Source organism: Biomphalaria glabrata, chromosome 14 (assembly GCF_947242115.1).
Source record: "Biomphalaria glabrata chromosome 14, xgBioGlab47.1, whole genome shotgun sequence".
Lineage (NCBI taxonomy): Eukaryota > Metazoa > Mollusca > Gastropoda > Planorbidae > Biomphalaria > Biomphalaria glabrata.
Window position 1 is genome coordinate 1,548,530 of NC_074724.1, and position 25,846 is coordinate 1,574,375.

General features: G+C 34.6%; 3 protein-coding genes across 4 annotated transcripts in view; 2 read left to right on the plus strand and 1 right to left on the minus strand.

The window, feature by feature from the left end:
- The window catches only part of LOC106075685 (uncharacterized), a 151,581-nt gene that overhangs the window by 5,150 nt on the left and 120,585 nt on the right, over window positions 1-25,846 (plus strand). The gene's annotated exons all lie outside the window — the stretch shown is intronic.
- LOC106061161 (uncharacterized) lies at window positions 644-9,404 on the plus strand. Of its 2 annotated transcripts, none has more exons than XM_056010397.1 (7): window positions 644-734; window positions 958-1,138; window positions 1,821-1,895; window positions 7,482-7,527; window positions 7,812-7,856; window positions 7,989-8,054; window positions 8,201-9,404. In XM_056010397.1, exons 3-7 carry the CDS (start codon window positions 1,833-1,835, stop codon window positions 9,145-9,147), a joined length of 1,167 nt encoding a protein of 388 aa, XP_055866372.1. In that variant the 5' UTR covers window positions 644-734; window positions 958-1,138; window positions 1,821-1,832; the 3' UTR covers window positions 9,148-9,404. The 2 variants fall into 2 exon arrangements, with proteins under 2 accessions (XP_055866372.1, XP_055866371.1); XM_056010396.1 differs by having other exon boundaries at window positions 958-1,115.
- The window catches only part of LOC106062675 (uncharacterized), a 66,532-nt gene continuing 60,036 nt past the window's right edge, over window positions 19,351-25,846 (minus strand). Inside the window, exon 8 of the mRNA XM_056011091.1 lies at window positions 19,351-19,367. Within this exon, the coding sequence (XP_055867066.1) occupies window positions 19,351-19,367 (17 nt within the window). The remainder of the gene's footprint in view (window positions 19,368-25,846) is intronic.

Here is a 25,846-nt window from a genome sequence, read left to right on the forward strand (position 1 = left end):
GTTGGGCAACCTTTTCGTATCTAGGGCCACATTTTAAAAAAATTAAGAATATTGAAAATATAACTTGAAATTGAAAATATAACTTTACAAAAAATATGCTATCAAATTGTACAATTTCTTATATCTTTCAACTCATGTTTGTACTGCGATATACTTTTAATTTTCTTTTTTTTTTCACACTTCCCTTTCAGGTTATAATTTTCATAGAGTTATTTTAATTTGACCTTAATTAGCTTCTGTGCAAAATAATGAGCTGATGATATTGAAAACTGGTTCTTGACATCTTAAAATTTGCTTTTAAAAAATTCCGATATTAAGGAATCTAAATAAGTCTTGTTCTTTTCACCATTTCAGTAGAAATAGTTTCACCTTTTTAGCAATGGAAAATGACTAAATCTTTTTTCTGGAGAAATTGAAAAGCTTGTTTAAAAAGATTTAACATGCACTTAAATTTCATTTGCAAACAACAAATTGCAAAGGTAGAAAAGAAAAACATAAAATCTATCTCCCACTCTTTATTAGAAATATTGGTAACTAAGTCACAGCCAATGTCCTTCACGGAACATCAAGAAGAAGATATCAATTTAAATACTAGGGGGCGCTACACAGTTGGTAAACTTTGATTGATAAAAGAGAAAAAAAATCGGAAATTCCTTGAATTACTCTTTTTTCTATGTCCGTCTTTCTATAAATAGAATTCAAGAAGTTGTCAGTAAAAACAAAGATTTTATAAAGTAAGTCATTCTATTTCAAAGTCATTTCTTTCATTGTACTATTTTGTTTATATAATGTTTCTCTTAATACAGAATAGTAGAATAGTGAACTGTAGAACAAATGTAGGTTTGTATGGATGTTGTATAGATTTAGATCTAAAACTGGGCAAATCATTATTTTTACGATAACACAATCTAAAGTGTAGATGATGTTATAAAGGCCATCTGTTTTTTTAGTCAACAGTTAACGAGCAGGGAGTCTTGTGGCCAGCATAAAGACCCGTACCCATCGGAGTTTTGAAATTCCAAATACCAGTCTTCATTGAGATTCGAAACCAGGACCAAAGATTCGGAAGCCAAGTACTTAACCACTCAGCCGCCTTGACTTCTGACATAGACACGGTAGATAACTTTTGATTTACACGGTGGGCATGTATGTGGTTATAATTGCACATATATGTTTGTATCTGTATGTGAGTTTATAATTCAATGTATAGCGCCAATTATGTGGTAAAGGGAAAACTAAACTTATCAGAAAGTGATATTAAATATAGTGTCTACATAAATTTTTTGTGACTATATGACTGAAGGAATTTCTTGCTCAATATAGATTTAATAAGAAATCAGAAATTCCAAATATTATTTCAAAATTGTAAATAGACATCAAAGTTTGGTAGATTCTTTCGTCGATTGCAAATGTACTTAATTCTACTTCCTTAACGTAATGTTAGTCGAATTCCGCCGACACATGTCCAGAAATAAACATAAAAAAATACCATCTCGTGTGAGAAAACTAGATCCCAAACCATCTCTTTAGGACATACCAAGGTTGTCAGAATAGTGGAAAAAAAAAAGGTCTGGTCAAAGATCAGATCAAAACTGTAATAACAAACGTTCACAGCTAATGTTTGGAAATGAACAAGAAAAAAAAAGTAAAACATGAGTTACAACAAGGTCTACAAAGTACTCATAGTTTTGCACGTAATTTCTTGAACTGGAAGATAAAAAAGTCTATTTGGGAAACAAAGGTTAAAAAAAAGTTTCGGTTATCTGCCGCTGTATGTTTGGTGCAAACATTTCTTTAAACCAATTCTTATTTATTTTTAGAACTCGTCAAAGATGTTCTGCAAGAGAAAAACTCAAACTGATAGAAAAGTATCGAAAAGACTCAAAACAGAAAAAGTAAGTATGTATTTGTTTAAACTAACTACAACATTTTCTCTTATTTAGGCACATCTCCAACAATGCCCATATCTCAACAAACTATCTTAATCAGTGATCTTTAACCTTTTTTAGCGTACCGCCCCCTTTCGTATTGTTTCTTTAAAAAAATCCGCCAACGCCCTCCTCTTAAAAAAAAGATTATAAAGAAGTGAATTTAAACAAAATGCCATCATTTTATTAATTGTTATGCTTTCACTAACACTTATCCCACATGGGAGACGACTGCGTGTCAAAGGCGATCTTCTTTGGCGAGTTTTGAGTAGGACGGATTTACAGAGGTGCCTCAGTGTGAGCGCTATAATGATCCACTTAGGCGCTATTTTGTCATCACTGGCATAGAATAAAGTAGCTAGCAGTATTCACGGGCAGCATATGGCTTCTGAGAAATAAGTTGGAAAAACATGGCCTAAATTGTGATTATGTACCAACAATTTAAAACTCAAACTCAGACATAAATGATGATTATGCATAATAATAAATATCATTTTAGAAGGCCTTAATTAGGTGAAATTATACAACATAGATCTAGTAAACAGGCATGCACACCTCACATGCAAACAGCCAAGTCCGGCCTCGCGATGCCTGCAACCCAATCCAAAGTATAATAGCCAAGTAGTGTCCATGCAACTACAAATCAGTCTTGACTTGAGTCTCAAGTGTCCCCAATAGGGAGAAAAACAACTAACACAGAGAGCACCAGACAAAAGCTGATACACAAGCAAAACAGAAAAAAACAATGACGGCAACGTAGGGAGTCCTTAGAAACAGCGCACCTTTATGTTTCAAAATATAACAAAATACACACACACACACACACCTAGCAAAGAAGCAATCCAAAGTGCCTGACACCCGCTACCCTCTGCCGTCGTCCTGTGGGAGGTTTTAACTTGGAAGTAGAATATCAAACATGTACATGCAACTTTTTTTTTTCATTTCATGCTTTTTTCTTTCCTTCACGCTCAACATTAAAATGCCAGGTAGGGATATAATGAAAAATTTAATATCAATTGCCATTTATACAATCATCAATGTAACTGAAATGAGTTTTGTTTCTCCTTAACGAAGCTAGACCGTCCATGGAAGTGCCTGAGAATGATAATTCCTCCGTTAGTAATATAATAACAATAATGATACTAATAAAGACAATAACAATGTAGAGTTAGAATTGCAATTTTAAAGTGCAGAAAAATCTGGTTTTACTTAATGCGATTACTTTTGAATTAAAATTTAATTCAATTATTAGAATCTAAAACTAGCAGTATTGGTAGATCTATTATCTTTATAAAAAATGTTAATGGTGTTTGTAAAATATAGTTTATCAGTAATAAATGAGCATAGGTATATATGTTTTAAAAATCTTAACTAAATCCAGATTTATACTTTTTATCTAATGACTATTGTATATGTCCATTTTTTTATAGAGATTTGATTTTTAAGCGTAAATAAATGTGTCGATTACGAGTAACGAATACTGCAGCCGATAAATCCGTTCTTCTTTCTTTTCTATATTAGCTTCTCTAAAGTCTAGATCTAGAAATAGAGTAGACTAAACCTTTAATTTCATAGATCTATAAAGGTCTAGATTCAGTAGTAAATATTGTAAATAACATTTAATTCTTGAAAGATCTAAATTAACCTATAGGCTTCAATTTTAAAATAGATCTAGATGTATCATATCTAATCAATTTATAGATCTAGATGATTTTATGATAGATCTAGATATTTGTTTAGATAACAGTCTACTAGACTTATAATCAGTATAGGCCTATATATAGATCTATCTAGTGACAAGAGACTTGTATTTCTTGTAAAATGTATTCCTCTCTGGCCTTGCATTCAAGATATGTAACTAAAAAATCCCAGTCTTCACTAGGATTGGAACCAGAGAACCTTGTTTAAAAACCAAGTGCTTTACTGTATAGTCACTGCGCCACATTGCATTACTTGTAATTTAGAACAAATTCGTACATGTGCTCCTTCCCTAGTGCCAGTAAAGAATGGAATGGGTTGCCTGAATTAGCCAGAAAAACCAAAGACTTAGCATTGTTTAAGTCAATAATTAACATGCATGACTAGTTTGACACATAAATGCATGGAACATAATTATCTTCTTTTTTTAAAGTAACATATGTACAATTTAAATAACTTAAGCCAAAATGGTTAGATTTTAATCTGGTCTGGTTTAGATCTAAACTACTGTAGCTTATTAGATCTTAGGTATTGTAGAACTTCTAGATCTAAATTCACATTAGCTTCTAGTCTAGATGTGTAAACAATTAAATTCATACTACATTTAGTCTATTGATATATCCATCTTTAGAGTTTAGATATAGGCCTACTTAGATTTAAATAAAGGTCAATGCATCTATATAAAATCTAAAATTCTAGATCTAATAGATAAACAAAAAGTAACCTAATAGATCTAGACTAGTTCTAAAATTGTAAATAACTTTGTTATTAATAATGTGAACATCAGGAATAAAATTTGTGACCCTAACATTGAACTTATGTGTGTCACACTTAGGCCTTACTACTTGCCTAGAGAATTCACTCAGGTGTGTGTTGTTGTTGTGTACATACCACCGACGGCTGACACAGCGACTGCGTCGGAAATAATTTTTGATGTGCTTCACAATGTACAATCAAAACACCCGGACTCTGTTTGTATTGTAACTGGAGATTTCAACAACCTAAATATTGACAACACACTGTCAAACTATTGCCAGTATGTCTCCCTCCCCACAAGGCAGGGCAGAACGCTCGACAAATGCTACGTAAACATTAAACAGGCTTACAAATGTAAAAGTTTGTTCCCACTTGGAGAATCTGACCATGTATTACTCCATCTTATACCAAATTACAAACCTACTCTTAAAACTACAAAGAGAGTTATAAAAACGGTCAAGATGTGGTCTGAAGAGGCTGTAGAAAAACTACGAGGATGCATTGAGAAAACTAACTGGGAAATCTTTATTGAGAACTGTCCAGACATAAACGAACTAACAGAAACTGTTACCTCATATCTATCATTCTGCGAGGAGAATTCCAACAAAAACAACACAAGTCTATGGAAACAATAAGCCCTGGATGACCAAAAAAATCAAACACCTTATTACTGAAAAGAAAACAAAGTATAAGGCTAGCAACGAAGAGTTTATTATAAATGCTAAAAATAAACTGAGGAAAGCAATAATTGAAGGGAAAAAAACATACAAAGAAAAAATTGAGAATTTCTTTGCCAAGAACAACTCAAAACAATGCTGGGAGGGATTAAAGAAATAAACGGGCTGCGCCTCAAAACGAGAACAAATTTTAGTGGCTGATGATGAGAAATTCGCCAACGAACTAAATTATTTTTATTCTCGTTTTGACAAAGAAGATTTTGTTGATCTACACAAAGAACTTTTCAACACTCAGTCCAAAGGAAAAGAAGAGCCCTACGTCAATTTTGTAACGGAGGATGAAGTGACCTTGTTATTTAAAAGAGTAGACGTAACAAAAGCTTGTGGACCAGACACAATTAGTGGCAAGCTGATCAAGCTATGTGCGGAGCAAATTTCTTCTATCTTCTGTCATATCTTTAACCAGTCATTGCAAACGTGCGTAATTCCAAACATCTGGAAAACTTCAGAAATCATACCAGTGCCTAAGAAACCAAAAATATATTGCTTAAATGATTTCCGCCCAGTAGCACTAGCACCTATTGTTATGAAATGTTTTGAAAAATATATCCTTAAACAGCCTAGACCCTCACCAATTTGCATACAAAGCAGCTAGTGTAACTGAGGAAGCCATTCTATTTCTTTTGGACCAGCTTTATAAGCATCTCGATATACCCAAAACATATGCACGAGTCCTCTTCGTAGATTTCTCCTCAGCTTTCAATGCCATACAGCCACATCTAATGATAAACAAACTAAGTAACTTAAATGTAAGCCCTTACTTGCAAGCATGGGTTCTAAACTTTTTAACCCAACGGCCCCAGTATGTAAAGTCAACAACACCAAATCGTCAACTCGAGTACTATGCACGGGTGCTCCACAAGGTTGTGTACTTTCTCCTGTACTATACACTCTTTACACTAATGACATAAGAAGCATCTATGACTCAGTTAAACACATTAAATTCGCTGATGATACTGCCATAGTCGGTCTTATTTCAGGAGACTAAACTCAGTATCGAAGCTCGATAGTAGAGTTTACAAACTGGTGCACCGACAACTTTCTAGAACTTAATGTCTCAAAAACTAAAGAACTTATAATAGATTTTAGAAAGAAAAAACAAACTATACGTGAACTGCAAATAAACACTACATCTATAGAACAGGTAAACGCAGATAAATATCTTGGCGTTATCATCAACAACAAGCTTTCATGGGAACACCACCTTGGAACTCTGACAAAGAAAACAGCCCAGCGACTCTTTTTTTATACAAACTCAACAGTTTTAAATTAAACAAGAAGATCTTTGAGACATTTTACGGCGCAACTATACAGAATCTGCTAACATACGGTATAACTTGTTGGCAAGGCAACGCCTCATCTAAACTGTTGCAACGTCTAGAAGACATCATTAAAAAAGCATCAAAATTACACTCACAACATTACCAGATTTAAAGGAACTTTTTGAACAAACGTGCCTAAGAAAAATCGAAAAAATCTTGGAAGACAACGGCCACCCGCTCCATCAGAACTACGCCAGGTCGTCGCGAAGTGGGCGACTGCTGTCAATCAAAACAAGAATGGAGCGATACAAAAACTCGTTCGTACCTCACTCGATCAGACTCTATCACCGCCACCGTAAGGATCAATAAAGCAGTCTTAGTCTTAGTCTTAGTTTAAAACAAATAATAAAAATCTACTAGATAATATTTAAAATGTTTACTTTAAAATGTAGATATATTTACATATTTTTTTGCTAATTGCAAAACTAAAGGCAAAATGACTGGGGATGGAGTGGGCAGAGACTCAAACCTAAGACTACGGAGAGACAACTATTATTGCATATATATTTTATTACAAGACTGCCAGATCTAGATAAAAATATTCCATTTGTGTAATAAGGATACTGTTAGGCTTATAAAAAATATAATACATAAGAAATCCTAGGCTAATCTTTTTGTTATTAGTGTTTCTTTATATTTTTGGTATTTAAATATTAATTATTTAATATGTTCTTTTATTACTAGTTTTAATTATTATTATTTTCTTTTCTATATTAAGGAATTTGTCATTTAGATTTAGAATCTAGATCTTATACTCCAAAAGTAGTTTTAAAGTCAATAGAGCTCTAAATTAAAATCTAGACTACCAAAGGTTGATGAATTATTATTTTTTTTACATTTCATTATAAAGCATGTCTCATGTGTTACATTCAGTCTAAGTGCTCGAAAAAAATGCAGTTAATTTTAGTTTAAACAATTTAACCAAACAAAAAAAAATATAAAAAATAGATTCGCCTGAGAAAATTTTAATGATGTAAACTGGTTTATATATATAAAAAAATAAATGCTACTTTATGTACATATTTTATTCTATTTTCCAGAACTGTACAGACCTTTGTTTTCCTCTAGACACCTTTGGAATTAATGGTATGAAATCAGAGTGAAACAATACCTAAATTTAAAACTAAGTTTGATGGCTTTATTTTATTATCAAATTTTTCACTAGAATTTAGCACAATAATAAGTAGCATGTCAAAATCAGGTTGTTGCAAAGTTGGGTCTATGTTCAGCTTCTAGAACTATATATTAAATCTTTAGTTTCTTCTCTATGAAAAAAATGCAGTATTTAAAAAAAAAATTCTTTTTTATTTCAGAAATAAAAAATATTTCTGTAAAAAATTAGACTGACACATGTATTTAAACTATTTCAGGATCAGAGGATCAGACTGACCTAGCAGACTTCTCCAGTCTTCGGGGTGAGAATCCTGATACAGATAAACTTTTGTTTTGTAAATGTTTAGATAGAGAAAGGTTTTTGTATAAGTCTATTTTCTAATAAGAATAAAAAAAGAATATATTAAATAGTTTTTTGACTTTCATCCTTTCAGATCCTCATCATTTCACCAGTGACCAGTCCAAAGTCCAGTCAGATGAAGTTGAAGGTCCACTAATTGGTAACTTTTGAGTTTCATTTTTAGTGTATAAATTGTAGTGATCAACACATGAGTTAGACTTGATCTATTTATAGATATATCTTAATTAACTCAATACTGTACATTGTGTTGTAAACCTTGGATCAAGTTTATTTCTTGTTCTCCAGGTAAGCATGAAACTCAGGAGTCAGAAGGTGGAGAAGCTGATCTACACAAACATCTTGTGGGCTGTAAGAAGAATCCAGGTCATAGACAGTTTATACCTGTTGATACATTCAACTTGAAACATTTACCTGAAGGTCTTCAAGACAATGATTTGTATGAATACATCAAAGTTATAGCTGACCTCACAGTTAGAGTTGATGTTAGAATGTCAAGTCCAGACAGGCCAAAGTTTTACTCAAAGACAACTCAACCATATCCATTTTCTAACATGAGTGAGAGAAGAAACTTAAGGACAGGAAGTGGAAGAGTTTGGTATGTAAACATGTTTCAAGATGGAGTCTGGCAAGATGGACGTATTGGACCTACTGACTACACAAAGTGTTGGTGTAGAAAATGTGAAGGTTCAAACTCACCCAGCAACGTGTGGTGGGAGTTTGATGTGAACACAGCCACACATGTGGTTTTTGATGCCATTGAGGCCAACCACACAACCTTGAGATTGTTTTATGATAGACATGACAGCCAAGTGGTCAGTGTTGATAAGGTCAGTGTTGGTTATGTAAACATTGATTATGACTGGTGTGTGTTGAACTGTGTGACATGTGATAAAACTTTAGGAAATAAACTGATTGAAATGTTCAAACATTTTGAAAATGTCTGGGAGAAAGTCTGGGACAAATACTCTGCCTCTAGTCCTTCACACAAGTTGACCTTTATAGTGTCACATCCTCATGGATGTTCTAAACAGGTCAGTGTTGGTCAATGGAAGGACAGACTAGAGGTGGGTAGTAGATATAAGTTTACTTATACAACTTGTACATGTCCAGGAAGTAGTGGAGCACATGTCCACTGTCTGGGGTATAGAGACCTCTGGACTTGGTCTGAACTTGTCCACAGTGGAAGTATCAAGCCTGGATTAAATTTCAGTGGAGTTGGTTATGTCTTGTAAGTTGTTTCCCTTGTGAGTTGTCCAGCTCCACCATGAAGATGTCTTTGAGAACCCTTGACATTCTGAACATCAAACTCAAATGTCTCTTTGGTCTTGAGTTATGTAAATAAATTGTGAATGTTGTCTTTAAATTTACAATGTTTTGTTTCCTTTTTTATCCATGTTGTTATTTGTAATTTACATTTAAAATAATTGAGAACCTTTTGAAGTAGAAAGAAAATCTACTAAGTGTAGATCTAGAACTTGCAATCGATAATCAGGTTTGTGGAAAAAAATTATTAGATGTAGTTCGTAAGTAGTTTTTTTTTTTATTATTTAAAATGCAATAATTAAAAGTTTGCAAACATTTCCAATACAAAAACTTGTCAGCTATAAAAGAAATGCATTAAAAAAATGCTACTGTGATGTTCAACATTATTCTTTTTAACAAGCAGCCATGTTTATTTTTCAAGGGAGATAACTGATAAAATAAAAACTTACAGAATATAATCCCAGTTGTCTTTTCTTGTATCTACTAAAACTTACATTTAATTTCTGCATTATATTTTAACAGTAAAATCAAAAATATGTTTACGACTAGGCAGTGTTGGTAACAAAACAAACAAATAAATGTGTGATAATTAGTTCATGGTACTAAAGAATCTATTACAAAAAAACAATACCCACTAAATGTCAATATCCGAAATCTTATAACCAAGAATGTTGTATTAATTTTTTTATGGGTTTATTAAAGCTCACGTATTTCTACAAGATATCTATAAGAACCTTTGATGCTTGACTGAACTGCACAAACTTGGGAAGTACATTAGAAGTATGTAAAAGTAAAGTTCCTATTTAGACCTTATGATCTATGGGGCTGGTCATGTAAAGGTCATCTGTTTCTGAGGTTAACGAGGGACCATTCGCATTTAATTTTCTCAACAAACATTAAGTAGGCCTATCCATTAGAGCTGGCTGGACTTAGAGGCAGATTTAAGATCCTGAAATTCAAAATTCCAGGATTCGAACCTAAGAAGCAAAGAAATGTATCCACCGCTTCTCCCAACACCATAAGATCGACAGAGAAACGTTTTAAAACTAAATACATTTCACAATAATTTCAGTCCTACTAACTAAGATAACTTACCGGATGACACCGACCCTAGTTATGCCGCTGTTTAACCCAACTCTTAGACATCTCTTTTTTTTCACGTTCGCTAGTCAACTAGTAACGCTGATACAGTATGATTAAAAAATCAGTTCCGGCTTTAGGCCGATTTAATCGAGCTCTCAAATTGAGCCCACCACCCGACAGGGGCCTATAACAATCAGCCATGGCTCTAGTCACATGCATTGAAAGATGTAAGACTTAAAGGGTTAACATATTTAGTGTATCGTACGATTTGCGAAACTTAAATTGCCCACTGGCACCTATTTCATTTAACTTTAATAAAATGATGTAATTAATAGTTGTAAATAAATAAATTCATAAATGCTATATTACTGTTACACACTGGACTGGTCACTACTTATGTGTCGCGAATGTCATGGGTTCGTGCTTCGCTGAGTCACACTTGATAGTAGACGAACATAGATGTTACAGATTAACATGAATCTTTTTGCAGACAAATATAAACTTTATTAATAATAATACTACAACATTGTGGCAGTCGCACAATTAAGTATGAAATACAATCACATCCACATAACAGCGGTATATAAATCCATTGCAGTCAATTTTGTCAAATTACGTCCGCATAACAGAGGTAAGTAAATTTAATATTTAATCTTGTCAAATCACATCCGCATCACAGCGGGTAATAATGAATTTCCAAAACATATAATCATCAGAATAATAACTACTATTAGAACATGTCTCAATTGAATACTGGCTTCGTCTGCCCAAAATACACTACATAATTCTAAGTCACAACTTGACTGTCTAAGTCAAATACTGTCCGTACCTGACCAAAATACTACTTGACTGCCTTGTTGAAAGGATACCACTTGACTGCCTTGTCCAAAAGATACCACTTGACTGCCATGCCCAAAGGATACCACTTGACTGCCTTGTCCAAAGGATAACACTTGACTGCCTTGACTTGACTAAACTCCAAGTCAATTTCAGTCATTCTACCTCCTGTTTCAACATCAGGAGTTTCAAGTGTCTTTTTCAGCGTCTTAACCCGAGGTGAACATTTAACAGGCAATGTCAAACGAGACTGTGACAATAGTAAAATGTGTTATTGTATAAAATAGAAGATTTGTCTCGTAAGCAATTTTTAAATTGGAACCCGCAGTTTGTAAGACCGGCCCAGCGAGTAAGGAACGAAATTTTGTACCGTTCAGATCTAGTCTTGATTAACAGAAGTCGCTCACTCGAACTAGTTTAATGGAGCGGGTAGTTGTTGTCTTCTAAGATTTTGACGATTGGCTAAGATAGTTTTGTCTTGTGACTAGATGACCTTAAGGAGAGACAGCGCTGCCACTTGCGTAACATTCTTTAAAAGGGGCCTTTGATCGGAAGTTATACGTTTTTTAAAAAGTTCTTTTAAATATGGTAGTGAGGTTTGTGGTAGTGTTCTAAATGGTATTGTTGTGTGTGGATGTGCTATGTGTGGCTGTGCTGTGTGTGGTAGTGTTTTGTGTGGTATTGTGTGTAAGTGTTATATATAGTAGTGTTATGCATGGTAGTGTTGTGTGTGGTAGTGTTGTGTGTATTAGTGTTATTTGTGGTAGTATTTTGTGTGATAGTGTTATGTGTGGTAGTGTTGTGTGTGGTAGTATTTTTATGGTAGTGTTGTGTGTGGTTGTGTTGTAATTGTGGTAGTTTTGTGTATGGTAGCTTTGTGTGGGGTAGTGATGTGTAAGGTAGTGTTGTGTGTCGTAGTTTAGTGTATGGTAGTATGTATGCGGTTGTCCAAACGGCACAACATTTTAGATGAAACTTTGCCTTGCCAATAAATTATTTAATATATTATTAGATTTGACATTGCCTCACTGTAGAAATTATTTAGAATCTTTATATGTAGTTTAAAGCTTTAAAGCTTGTATACTCTAAATTGCCGCTGTGTGACTTTCATTGTCAGAGTTTCAAGATGGTCTTCCCATGAAAGTTTGTAGTACTCACAAGGAGACAGTATAATCTGCTTGCTTAGTAAAGTAGAAGAATAATTTCAACTTATCTTAAAATAATTCAAACAGCAATTTAGTCAATTGACAAGTAATCTTTCTAGCCAAGTAGTGATGTTTTTAAGTTCAACTTAAACCTGTCAGCCAAGTATTGATGTATTTACAGGTAATACTGTTAGCAAAGTAGTAAGGTAATCACAGGTAATCCTGCTAGCAAAGTATTAAGGTAATCACAGGTAATCCTGCTAGCAATGTAGAAAGGTATTCACAGGTAATACTGTTAGCAAAGTAGTAAGGTAATCACAGGTAATCCTGCTAGCAAAGTAGAAATGTATTCACATGTAATCATGCTTTCCCAGGAATCTGAGGACTGATACATTTAATGGAGTACACTTATCTGATTGAAAATGTTCATTTAATATATGTTCAGGTTTTGTTCGTTATGTTTAAATCTGTTAAAGACACAATTTGTTGGACACGTTGCACTATTGCACCCAAAACAAATATCACAGATTGATTTAGTTTAACCTAGATCTATTACACATGTAGTTCTATGACTAATCCAAACTAATTGATACACCTTGACTTTATATAAGCTTAGTTTTTTGAAGATTTGTAAAAATTGTTTTCTTGTTTGTATAATAGTAATGTTGAGGCGTTGACCGGTCATTGTAACCCCAGGTCACTTCATCCCTGGTCACTTGAACGCTGGTTATTTCCTTCCCAGTCATTAATCCCATTTGAAATATGTTTTTCTAGTCATTGTGGAATTGTCTGGTAATATAGAAATATGTTTTTCTAGTCATTGTGGATTTGTCTGGTAATATAGAAATATGTTTTTCTAGTCATTGTGGATTTGTCTGGTAATATAGAAATATGTTTTTCTAGTCATTGTGTAATTGTCTGGTAATATAGAAATATGTTATTCTAGTCATTGTGGAATTGTTTGGTAATATAGAAATATGTTTTTCTAGTCATTGTGGAATTGTCTGGTAATATAGAAATATGTTTTTCTAGTCATTGTGGAATTGTTTGGTAATATAGAAATATGTTTTTCTAGTCATTGTGGAATAGTCTGGTAATATAGAAATATGTTTATTTCGAATGTTTTTAATGTTTTTTGCCTTTTATTAAACTGTTTATAACTTTCACCATCCTTTCTTCCTATTGGTTTAGAAATGAAAGAATGTATTGTTACTAATCTCCCTATTTAAGCTCCTTGCAACTGCACCACACGACACCACCAACTTGATGAAATTGACAACTCAGGGCTCCAAAAGAACGTAATAGTTTAATGTGGAATAAATTACAGCCAATACTGTACAATTGGCAGCACGTAACACAAGACTGTACAAATAGATCTACGTTAACACCCGTAGCTCCGTATTAACTCTTGCACTGGCATCTCCGTCCCGGACTTGTAATGAGCCGTCGTACTGAACCGTAGATCACGGTTGACAGCTCGTCTAGTGTGGACTGGGGCGCTTTGCGTCGGCTGTCTACATATTTGCCACAACCCCCATCACAAGATTGATTACAATAAGTAAATAAGTAGATATATTCTTCTTCTTCTTCTTCATCGTTCTCATTGTTATGTTGGAGTGTTCATATGACTAGACCAATACATGAGATGAACTGCGCAGTGGTTTCCAAATCAGGGAGCTCTCCATATAGTTTTCTTTCTATTGGGGTGATTTGGGGCCAATGTCTTATACGGGCCTCTTGGTAGAGAGAGCAGTTTTGGAGGACGTGGTCGGCGTTTTCTGGTGATACTCCACATGGGCAGATTATTTCACTGGTTCCAATTTTGAGCTTCAGGAACATGTGTTGTCGCATTCTGTTGTGTCCGGTCCTGAGTCGAAAGATTAGACGTTGGTCTTGTCGGGATAGCTTATAGTAAGCATCATCTTTCTTGTGATTTGGATGGGAGCTCGTCCATTTCTCATTTATTTTATCTACAATTAATTTCTTCATTTCTTCTGGATAGAGAGCAGAGTTTACTTGTGAGTTTGTTCTCCCACTCTTGGCGAGTGTGTCAGCCTTCTCATTTCCTGCTAGTTGTATGTGAGCTGGTATCCATTGAATGACAGTTTTTTTGCTGTTGTGGTTGAGCTTTGTGAGTGCTGTTCTGAGGTTTTTAATATAATAGATATATTCAAATGTTGGGTTTGTACTTCGTTAAATTGTGTCTATATGAGAGGAGATGTCAATATTATTATGAACTAATTGCTTGATGTAATGATTAAACGCTATGGTGGAGTAGAAATAGAGGACATCTTTTGATAGATGAGAATGATTAGAATACTTAGGATCATGTCACAAAGAACGTATTTTTTGAAGGTCATCTTTCACTTTATTTTTATTTGATAATCGTTCTGTCTTGAATTCGGGAGCACCATTTTAAATCTAAGAAATGCTGTTTTTAAAACTCTCCCGGAAGTGATGAATATTTTCTATATACATTTTGTTTTAATCCCCGTTAGGACATTAAAGTCTTATATCAGATAGATAGGACTTCAGGATGTCAGCTGGTAAACCAATAAAACCATGAACTATGAACATTTTTGGACTTTCGCTCTTTGTAATGAACAAATGATTTGACCACTCGCTAATGCTTCTATATCTGCGATTATGATTTTACCTGCACTGGTAAGTCTTTCTTTGATCTTTTAAGTTAGACTTTTAACATTTAAACGTTTTCGAGAGAGTCTTCTGCAATCATATGCTTGGAATCCAAATTTACTCGAAATGACAATTGATCTTGCATTTAGTATATTTATTCTGGCTTAGTACGAAGCATCAAGTGATTCAAAATCTCTACGTTATATGGTGAAACGTGTGCTTTGTATGAGAACGAAATGGAGGCATCATGCCCTGAGCGCAACTCCAAGATGCAACTCAATGGAGCCTCCAACAGATCTTGAAAAATAAAAAAATAAAAATTCTGGAAATTATATTTTGGATTAACAAACATTTTCAATTACATCTAATTAGACCTAATTGCTTTGTTTCTTGATTTGACTTGTAGATAACCGTTCTGCTAATACCTCTTCTTCAAGAGACTCCTTCTCACATTATATTTTACATTCAAATTGGATTCTCCGCACCGTACAGCCGTAATCACTGGCATATTTGGTTGGAGAGAGGCGTAATAGCGATAACCCTCCCCTACACTCCGATAAGATCAATACTTTTCTTAAATTTCGCCTCAGATCGAGACAACTTGAGCTCATTCAAAATGGCTGTAGGATACACATTTGAGACCAAAAGAAAATCTGCTGCCGAGGACAGACGCAGACAACGAAAAGAAAGTGTTTCATTCGACCACTGGTGGAAAATGGTAATGCTTGTTCTAGATGTGGCAAAATATGTAGGGCACAGCTGGGGCTGTGAAGCCACGGAAAATACTGCATTCCTCATTAATCTTCGGACTCAAAGACAAGTCTTACTCATATTATTAAATGATTTCGTGTGATTCTAAAGTTTGATTCAATAAAATCCAATTCGTCAGGCGTCCGTTTTATGCTTAAGGAAGAGTGACCACTTTTTCTTTCTAGCAATGGAATAATAAATGTGACTTTATTTTAGTGTTTTTCTAACTTTCTGCCTTGATGATATTTTACAGTTTGAAAAGTTTTTGACCGCCTAGATTAGCTCCGTGCTGATATAGTGTTTCTGTTAACCTTAGGTGTGTCTCTTTTTAAAAACAATAAACTGCGGTTCTGATATTGTGTTTAGCTCTTGATGACATTCAATAAGTCTAAAGCCATGTCTCGTGATTCTAAAGCCACGTCTCGTGATTCTAAAGCCACGTCTCGTGATTCTAAAGGCATGTCTCGTGATTCTAAAGTCAGGTCTTGTGATTCTAAAGTCATGTCTCGTGATTCTAAAGCCATGTCTCGTGATTCTAAAGTCATGTCTCGTGATTCTAAAGACATGTCTCGTGATTCTAAAGCCTTGTCTCGTGATTCTAAAGCCATGTCTCGTGATTCTAAAGCTATATTTCTAAAGCTGTGTCTAACAAATTATTAAGCTGTGTCTAATATTTTCTAAAGCTGTGTCTTTAATTTTCTAAAGCTGTGTATAAGACATTTTAAAGCTGCGTCTAAGATATTCTAAGATATTCTATACATAAGACATTTTAAAACTGTTCAGGACATTCCAAACTGTGTCGAAGACTTCTAAATCTGACCTAAGACTTTCAATAGCTGTGTCAAGGACATTCAATAGCTGTGCCAAAGACATTCTAAAGCCGTGCCTCATAATTCTAAAGCTGCGTGTAATAATTCTAAAGCCGTGTCTCATAATTCTAAAGCTATGTCTAAGAATTAAGCCGTGTTTTATAAAGGTGATACATCGTACGTTTTCTCATTCGATCAAAGTAGCTATAAGAATCAAAGTAAAATTATTAGCAACATAAATAAACCACTTAGATAAAAATATTGTCCTTACTCCACACTAACATGCCATAAGAAGATATATGTCACCGAAAACTCAACTAAAAGTTGAAATAGGTGACTTTTCAAAAGGCCCTTTTCAAAAGATAAAACGTAACATTTTGTCAGACAAGGGTAATATGGATCTCAGCACTTGGGCCCCACTGTAACTAATTTTACATACAGCTTGTAAAAGACATGTTTTGTTTGTTTGTAAAATATTTGAAATGTTTCGGATGTTTCTTTCAGTTTTGAAGACAAATTATTTCGGGGGGACGACAGTCCATCGCACATACCGCACGACCAGGTCGTGATACGTTGTTTAGTAGGACAGGAGTTAAAACTATTTACTTACACATAAGCTAATATATATCTATCTGTTTTGCCCTATGTTAACATATATCTACTTTGTAAATACCTATGTAAACATGAGATACATAAAACAGGTACATATATATTAACATAAATAGATGTATAGATTCAAATAATATTCATATCAAGGATTGGCCTCTTTAGTCACACAAGAAGTTGCAAAGGGAAAAGATCGTCTCTCGAGACGTAAAATGCCACACATGCCATGAAGACAAACTTTGGCATGAAATAATCCAATTAGATTAAGATTGAGACTGTAAGCATTCCAATGAAACTGCTTACTGAGTAAGGAAGAAAGGAGTAGTCTTCTCCTGGTTACTCACGACAGAAACTGAAGCATGATTACAAATCTTCAAAGTGTAGAGTAGTTTCCCGTTGATGACAGTAGCAAGTCGGTTATTTGTTTATTTAGTTGTGTGGCAAAAGGGGGGATTCATTTCATGGAAATAATTATATTGTATGTTCATTGAGCAATCAGACCAGCTAAACTACACCTGCATTATTTTCACTTGCCTTCCGACAGAGTTGTGAAGAGGACAATAATTTTCTTTTTACTTCATCAAATATACGTTTGTAAAATGTTTGAAAAGTTTCGGATGATACTCAGAGTTGAAGATAATTTACCATGTGGGATAGCAATGCCAGGGTTCAAACTCGGGACAATCAAGACCAACAAACGACAGGCCTAAGCGCATACATCAAGTCCAGGCAGAATACAATATTAGAAAATATGAATACAACTTATATTTTTTTTTTACTAAATATGTATAGCAAATGTTTATTTTACAAAAGGACTAAAGCATTTATGCTCTTCCTTCATTGTAAAGTTCTCTGGACGTCGTCTTCTGACTCATCAAAAGTCAAAGAACAAAACTAGTTAATGCTTGGATCAAGTGGAACAAGAAACAAGAAAACAAGAAAAAACCTTTAAAAAATCATTTTTTCTTAATTAAATCACCAAGCTTATACGAAGTGTTATTGTATCAATAAGTTTAGATAAGTCATGTGATTAGATTTTGTTTTGTTTTGCTTTCAAAGGCTTGAAAGGCATTCTCAAAATTGAGACCGCAGAATACGCAATTATAATCAGTCCTGTATATATATGCTTATATCTAAATGAACAAATATGTTATATTCATATAGGTCGATAGCACAAATGTGCCTAATGGATGATTACTTATCATCAGACTAGAAATACTTTTAATTAGAATGCACTCTATATTTCACATACAGAAAGAAACAATGGTGTTCTAACATGGCAGAGACTGCGGCGCTATTGATCCCAAACTGTATCGGATATACCGTTCCTTGGGTCACATCACCTGCACTGAGAGGGAGGAGTAAAGATGTGTGGGCGATATCCAGGCTTTCAACTCGCTTATTTAAAGTCTTAACCCCAAAAACTGGAGTCTAACAAGTAGATCTTATTATTCGCGAATTATTCTTGATTCATAGTAGAGACTTATTAGGGCTTTGCGAATATACGTAGAGCCAATAAGTTCAAAAGTGCATGAGATTGGATTTATATTTCGCAATTTTTTCTCTATAAAAAATTATTTGTGTCCTGTACGAGGCCCAAACTAATCCAAGGTATGAGGAGGCTTCTAGTGTGCTTATACATAAGGCCGGCCCTGATTGGAGAAAGTAACATAGCCAAAGCTTCTACCCTCAGAACAGCTAACAGTCACAATTTATTAGTCTTTAGTTGCCAACTCCCAAAGCCTAGGTAATAACGTCAACAATGATGAAACTATCACACCTGCGTTACTGTTAAAAGGCAGGAATGAATCAAATCCAGACAGGAAAACCAAATACTTACCAGAGTGTACGTCTAATTAGCATGCGTGTTTAGATTTACACAGGGATCTCCATTGATCGTATTTTATTTTCTCTTTTAAAAAAGTCATTTATAAGATAAGAGAAATAAGACAACAGCAGTGGCAAAGACCAACGTTAGAAACATTATAAGAACTTTGTTTTAAGAGTGCAGTCACGTGATTTCAAGATGTGACGTATAATTACAATCTCATCTGTCTCTTGACGTTCTTGCTGTGTCAATTCACGTCACCAAATCCCTCCACTTTTCCAGGTCAACAGCTGTAACTAGCAGAAGAAGTCAGTTCATTCTTTTACTTTATCCAGCCGATTTAGTCTTTATGTTCCCTCTACTGTACCTTGAAGTATGACTTTAGATAGTGAGTCGTGTCTTACAATATGACCAGAATTAGCGTTCATCTCTTCTTAGTATTGACTTCCTCCTTTTGCAATTACCAATAAAAGTCAATCACACCTCCTTCTCTCCTAAAAAACGATATAATCAATAAAAGGAACATTATTTTTTATGTGAATGGGGAATTCCATTTTCTAACGTAATGGGACACTCCTGGCCGAACACCTTTGGTCCCTAAAGTGGGACTCTATAGTCTGTCTGTTAGGTCTTTATCTTTGGAAAGATTTAACCATGTCATGTCAGATTAACTCTGAAATATTAATGTACATGTACGTAGATTATCAAAATATTTATTACCTTGTTCTGCGTAATTAGCTGATAATCTTTTTATGTTCTATTTAGAAACCGTTATTTTTTATTTATTTTTAGACATGAAGTTCTCCAAGAAACTAGATCTATATCAACTTTGTTTCTATCATTAAAGTAAATAAAATCATTACTCTGAAATACATGAGTATAAAATGTAACAATGAAACAAAGTTAAGATTGTAGACAGTTCCACAAGTAAATATTGGAACAACAAAGAAAATACAAGAGAGGACAATTACACTTTCAAGTTGAAGTAGAATCATAATATTTGCACTAGATTACTTCCCTTTTCCCTGTTCGCCTCAGAAGAAATCTTGACAATATACAAGAACATGTTGACAGCTGTTACATTTTATTTTCTTGGTAAGTTTATAATATATACACATGTTAAAATTGTATACTCTTGATTATAATTGTAACTTTTAAAAAAATATTATTACAGCTTTATTTAAAAAGCACCGAACTGTTTTTAGATTTTGTTATAGAAGTTCATTTGCGGGCTGGTGGCTAAGTAGTAAAGCGCTTTGGAATTTTTAGGACGCTTTTGATTCATGCCATTTGGGGAAAAGTAAAAGCGGTTTGTCGTTGTGCTGGTCACATGACATCCACGTTAACCGTGGGCCACATAAACAGAAGGTCTTTACATCATCTCCCCCCCCCCATTAATTTCAGAAGTTTAAATTTTAAAGACAAAAATTGTGTCTATCTATTCCATTTGAAATGATTTATTTATTTATTGTTGCTATTCTGACCCCAAAACACTCATACATTTTTAATGCAGCGTTTCTCAAACTTGGGAGGGGTGGAAATCGCTCCTACGTCCTGCCAAACATATTTAGACGTCCTGCCAAACATATTTAGACGTCCTGCCAAACATATTTAGACGTCCTGCCAAACATATTTAGACGTCCTGCCAAACATATTTAGACGTCCTCTCAAACATATTTAGACGTCCTGCCAAACATATTTAGACGTCCTCCCAAACATATTGAGACATTTTGCCAGACTGCGAGTTCCCGACAACCTTAAGCCGGTCAATGTATTATTATTTTTAAAAGAAAAAAAAAAATTATTGTAGTTATAAGTCGTGGTATGAATTGTTAGACACTTAGCTAGTATATAGACACACCATAGTTGACCAACTTGAACGCGACATTTAGTGACGTCACGGACAAATAGGTTTTAGTTTATTTAAATTATTATTAGTCAGTTGGTGTTAGGATCTTTAGGTGACTACGTCATATTGCGGTCAGAGACTCGACAGTGGCCTGTAAGCATTAAAAACTTTATTCAAGTATCTAACGGTCTGGTCTTGGTCCTTACATCTTGTTAATGTGCAGGTCTTGTTCATAAGTAGTTTAAACGTGTCTAATACATCCGTACATGAAACTCAAAAACATCTTCTGAGACTTTATCTAGGTCTAGAGCCAACATAAACTAGTCAGCCATATTACCTTATAACTGAGTAAATTTAAAGTTGGTTTAATTTTATTCAAGTTTATAAGATGTTCTTTTTTTTTACGTAAATCTAATATAGATAACAACTAGAGTCTAGATAGGGAAGTAGATCTAGATTATATCTAAAGAGTTCTAAATCAGAACTTTAGATCTAGTATTAGATCTAGATGTCCCTATAATGAACGTACCAACAAATAATCTATTATACATTCCCCGTTGGCCGAATCAGAAATAGCATTATTTCCTAACAGCTAACGGCTTCGATACCCCAATGAAACAAAAAAAAATATATGTTTTTATTTTTGAAGTTTAATAATGGAGGTATTGTTTTTTTTTTTATATGTTTTCTTGTTCATTCAATTAAAAGAGCTTTTTTCCATTCTCCACTAGAAGTGTGTGTCTCTGCTCTGGTGATCAGATCACAAATAACATACGGACAATTGGGCGATAATGCAGTGCTCGAGTACTCCTGGAGATTCAACGACAAACCAGATCACATCAGTATTATGAGGGATGAAAAAAATTACTTCTTTGTATGTGACACAAACAGTCTGCCATACAACTGCACGACATACAGTCTCGCCTTATCGGGCAAGCACGAGAGAGATTCCTCGAAGACAGGAGCCATTTCGCTGACTATAAATAGACTGGAGTGTTCAGACTAAGGATTATCTGAATGTCAAATAGTGCGATTGAATCCTTTAATTGCAAGTACAAGCTACACAGGGCCGGTCCTACAGGTTGAGGGGCCCTATGCGAAACGCCATGCGCGGGGTATAATTTAAATTGTGATAAGGATAATAAGTAAAAATTAAGGTTTTGTATTTAAAAAAAATTCGTCTTTGCATTGTATTTATACTTTTACTAAGTACAAAAACATTGTCAAATTAACTTTACATTTACTTTACAGTAGATAGTAGTTTTCCAACAAAAAGCCGATAAACATTCAGATCTGCCTTTTAGATTTACTATCGACTAGCAAAATGTCGTTTTTTTTTTCCTTAGAAGTCGAGATAGATTTAAATGTACTTATATTAGTATGCCAGTAACCATAAAAGTAAATGAAGTATTTAAACTTCTTGTTTTGATTACAATTTGACTTATTATTATATTTTTATTAAATGAAAACTGACAATGCCTTTTTTTAAATCGCGAGTAGGTTTAGAGTTGTTCATATTAAATGACACCCCAAAATGACAAATTTCAAACAATTTCAGAGGGAAGTTGTCCCCAGACATCTTCAAGAGAATCAGAACTAAGGTCTACATGCCCATCAACTTCAACGGTCTGTGGATCAGGTTCAACGTCACTTACAAACTCAGCAACACAACAATCAACATCATCATCAAACAGAGACATTGTACTCCAACATATCGCAGTGTATCTTATATTCTGCTGATTTATCTTATTCAGTTAAATGTAATGTTGTATAAGACGTAAAAAACAAACAGACAAACCCAAACAACAAACAAACAAAAACAAACAACAAACAAACGAGGTCATGTCTATCATATAGAAACAAATGTAAGTGAAATCAATAAGTTGATAGAAATACATTGTTAACCACAAGATACTGTTTACACTAGAAAGTTGTAAAATCAAAAGAGATAGAAATGCTTGAAACTATTAGGATTTGGTTGTTTTAATAACTTGATTATTTAATTATCTAACAGGAAACAATAGCCCAATTAATACGTAACATAATTTTCAAGTGAACTTATATATATGTATGTACATTTCTTTTGATATAATGAATATTTATACTGAATACATTTACTGTAATTTCTCATTTATACGTATTAAACACCATAATATTATTAAAATTTAAATTACCACTTTTAATTTTATTATTGTTCTATACTAAACGGCGCGGTGGCTGAGCGGTAAGGCGCTCCACAGCATAATCTAGGATCCCGGGTTCAAATCCTGGAGAAGAATAGAATATTTAATTTCGGGATCCTAGGACGCCTCTTGAGTCCACCCAGCTCTAATGGGTACCTGACATTAGTTGGGGAAAAGTAAAAGCGGTTGGTCATTGTGCTGGCCACATGACACCCCCGTTAACCGTAGGCCACTAAAACAGATGACCTTTACATCCTCTGACCTATAGACCACAAGCTTTTAAAGGGGAACTTTACTTTTTACTTACTATCCTAAACACACAATTTGAAAACATGAAAGGGTAATGAGGGGTAGTGTTATGTGTGGTAGTTTATGTGTCGTTGTGTTGTGTATGATAGTATGTATGAGGTTGTCGAAGCGGCACAACAAATTTAGATGAAACTTTGCCTTGCCAACAAATTATTCCATATATTATCATTGCCGCACTGTAGAAATGTTTCAGGATCTTCATATGTAGTTTAAAGCTGTTGAGCTTGTATACTCTAAATAGCCGCTGTGTGACATTCTTTGCCATAGTTTCAATATGGTCTTCCTATGAAAGTTTGTTGTACTCACAATAAGACAGTAAACCAAAGACTTATTACTTAATTTGAACCAAGTAGACAACACCCAACTCCTGCCCTGCAGGAAACTATTTAGCCAAACTGTGGTGGTGATTGATGAGACAAGTTCTTTTTTGCCCTCCATGGGGACATGAATGTAGGTCATGCACACTGCTGAATTAGAGCAGTAACTTAGGCCGCCAAGGGCCTTAACCATACATCTATGACAAGTAAAGACACGATAAAAGCGGGCACGAGCAGACTCCAACAGGCTTAGCGCCCAGGATCTTGGGCGTCACGGCTTGGTACGAAAAATACACTAATGGTCGCCCCGCGACCTCGTTGAGGGGGTAGTTGTCAGGTCGCGACAAATGGACTAAAACTCATCCACTAAATCTTTCTTCTCAGCGTACACTGCATTCATACCTCCTTCGGAGGTCCGATACGAATAAGGTTGATGGATGTCCGCTCCAACTTCCTGTAGATAATGATTCGTGTCAGCAGAACTGACTGGATGCGATATAGTGACGAGACCCCCCCTGACTCTCAAACAAACCAATTAGATATTAGTGGGAATCAACCACCCCAAAGACTAAGCCTATTAACACTAGGTCCATCACGATTCTACAATTAAACTTGTGTGGGGTCATACCCAAGATTTTAGAGCTCTCAAGACTCCTCCACGAGAGGGTAACTGATGTTGTATTACTACAGGAGACACTAACTGGCAATCGAAATGCCAGCATAACCGGTTACACAGCAGAAATAGTGGAAATCTTGTAAAAGATGAGATTGATTCGAATACTTTGTGATCATGTCACAAATAACGTATCTTTTGAAGGTCATCTTTCACTTTATTTTTATTTGTTGATCTAGATGTCCATATAATAAACATACCAATAAATAATCGATTTATTATACCTTCCTCGTAAGTGGAAAATTTAAAAAAAAAATTACTACTTTCTCTCTTAAAAAATTGGTCTCTGGTGCTGCCACCCATTTGTGTCTAATATATGTATGTTTTTAAAGAAAAGTGTATACTTTCGATTTTTTTTTTTAAATTGATTCAATAGCCACGCAAACAAAATAAGTGTTACAGATCGTCATGAAAGAATATTTGGAAATATTAGAAAACAAATGATAAGGTGCTAGTGTAGATCAGTGATTCCCAAAACGTCTACCATTGAACTCTAATGTTTCGCGAGCCCTGAATAGATGTTACACAAACTGCTGAAATAAATAATTAGTAGGCTACCACGTGAATTTATCTAAAATTAGAAATAAGCAAATTGTTCCGCTAAAAACTCAGTGTTCCGTTAAGGAAAAAACTTGTAAATCACTGGTGTAGATTTTAAAACACTACAATGGAGATAGTTCTTTTAGTCAGTCTTAGCGTTGACTCACAAAGTATTATCAGTGGTCCAATCTCACTTCTGTATCGGTGGGAGGTATCTGAGAAAAGGTTTCAGTGCTGACTTTAATAAAGTGCTTGACAAACAGAACTTAGATTGAGTAGAGATTCGAACTCCAGCCCGCTTGATAGCTAACCTAGTTGAATTAGTTACTAAGCCACACATTTGTTACGTTCCTTTCTAAGATGAGACTCTTTGAACAGTAGATTAACACTAAAACATCAACGTCCTCGTTTAGAACTCATTTCATTTCCATCAACACTAGAACACTTTTTGGTTCTATTTCTCTATTTTTGGTTCTCCTCTCCTTTTAACACGCATTCGCACCGCTCCACATTTACACTAACATGCGCACCATTTCACATTTACACTAACATTCGCACCGCTCCACATTTACACTAACATTCGCACGATTTCACATTTACACTAACATTCGCACGATTTCACATTTACACTAACATGCGCACCATTTCACATTTACACTAACATTCGCACCGCTCCACATTTACACTAACATTCGCACGATTTCACATTTACACTAACATTCGCACCGCTCCACATTTACACTAACATTCGCACCATTTCACATTTACACTAACATTCGCACCGTTTCACATTTACACAAACATGCGCACCGTTTCACATTTACACTAACATGCGCACCATTTCACATTTACACTAACATGCGCACCATTTCACATTTACACTAACATTCGCACCGTTTCACATTTACACAAACATGCGCACCGTTTCACATTTACACTAACATGCGCACCATTTCACATTTAAACTAACATGCGCACCATTTCACATTTACACTAACATTCGCACCATTTCACATTTGCACTAACATTCGCACCATTTCACATTTGCACTAACATTCCCACCATTTCACATTTGCACTAACATTCGCACCATTTCACATTT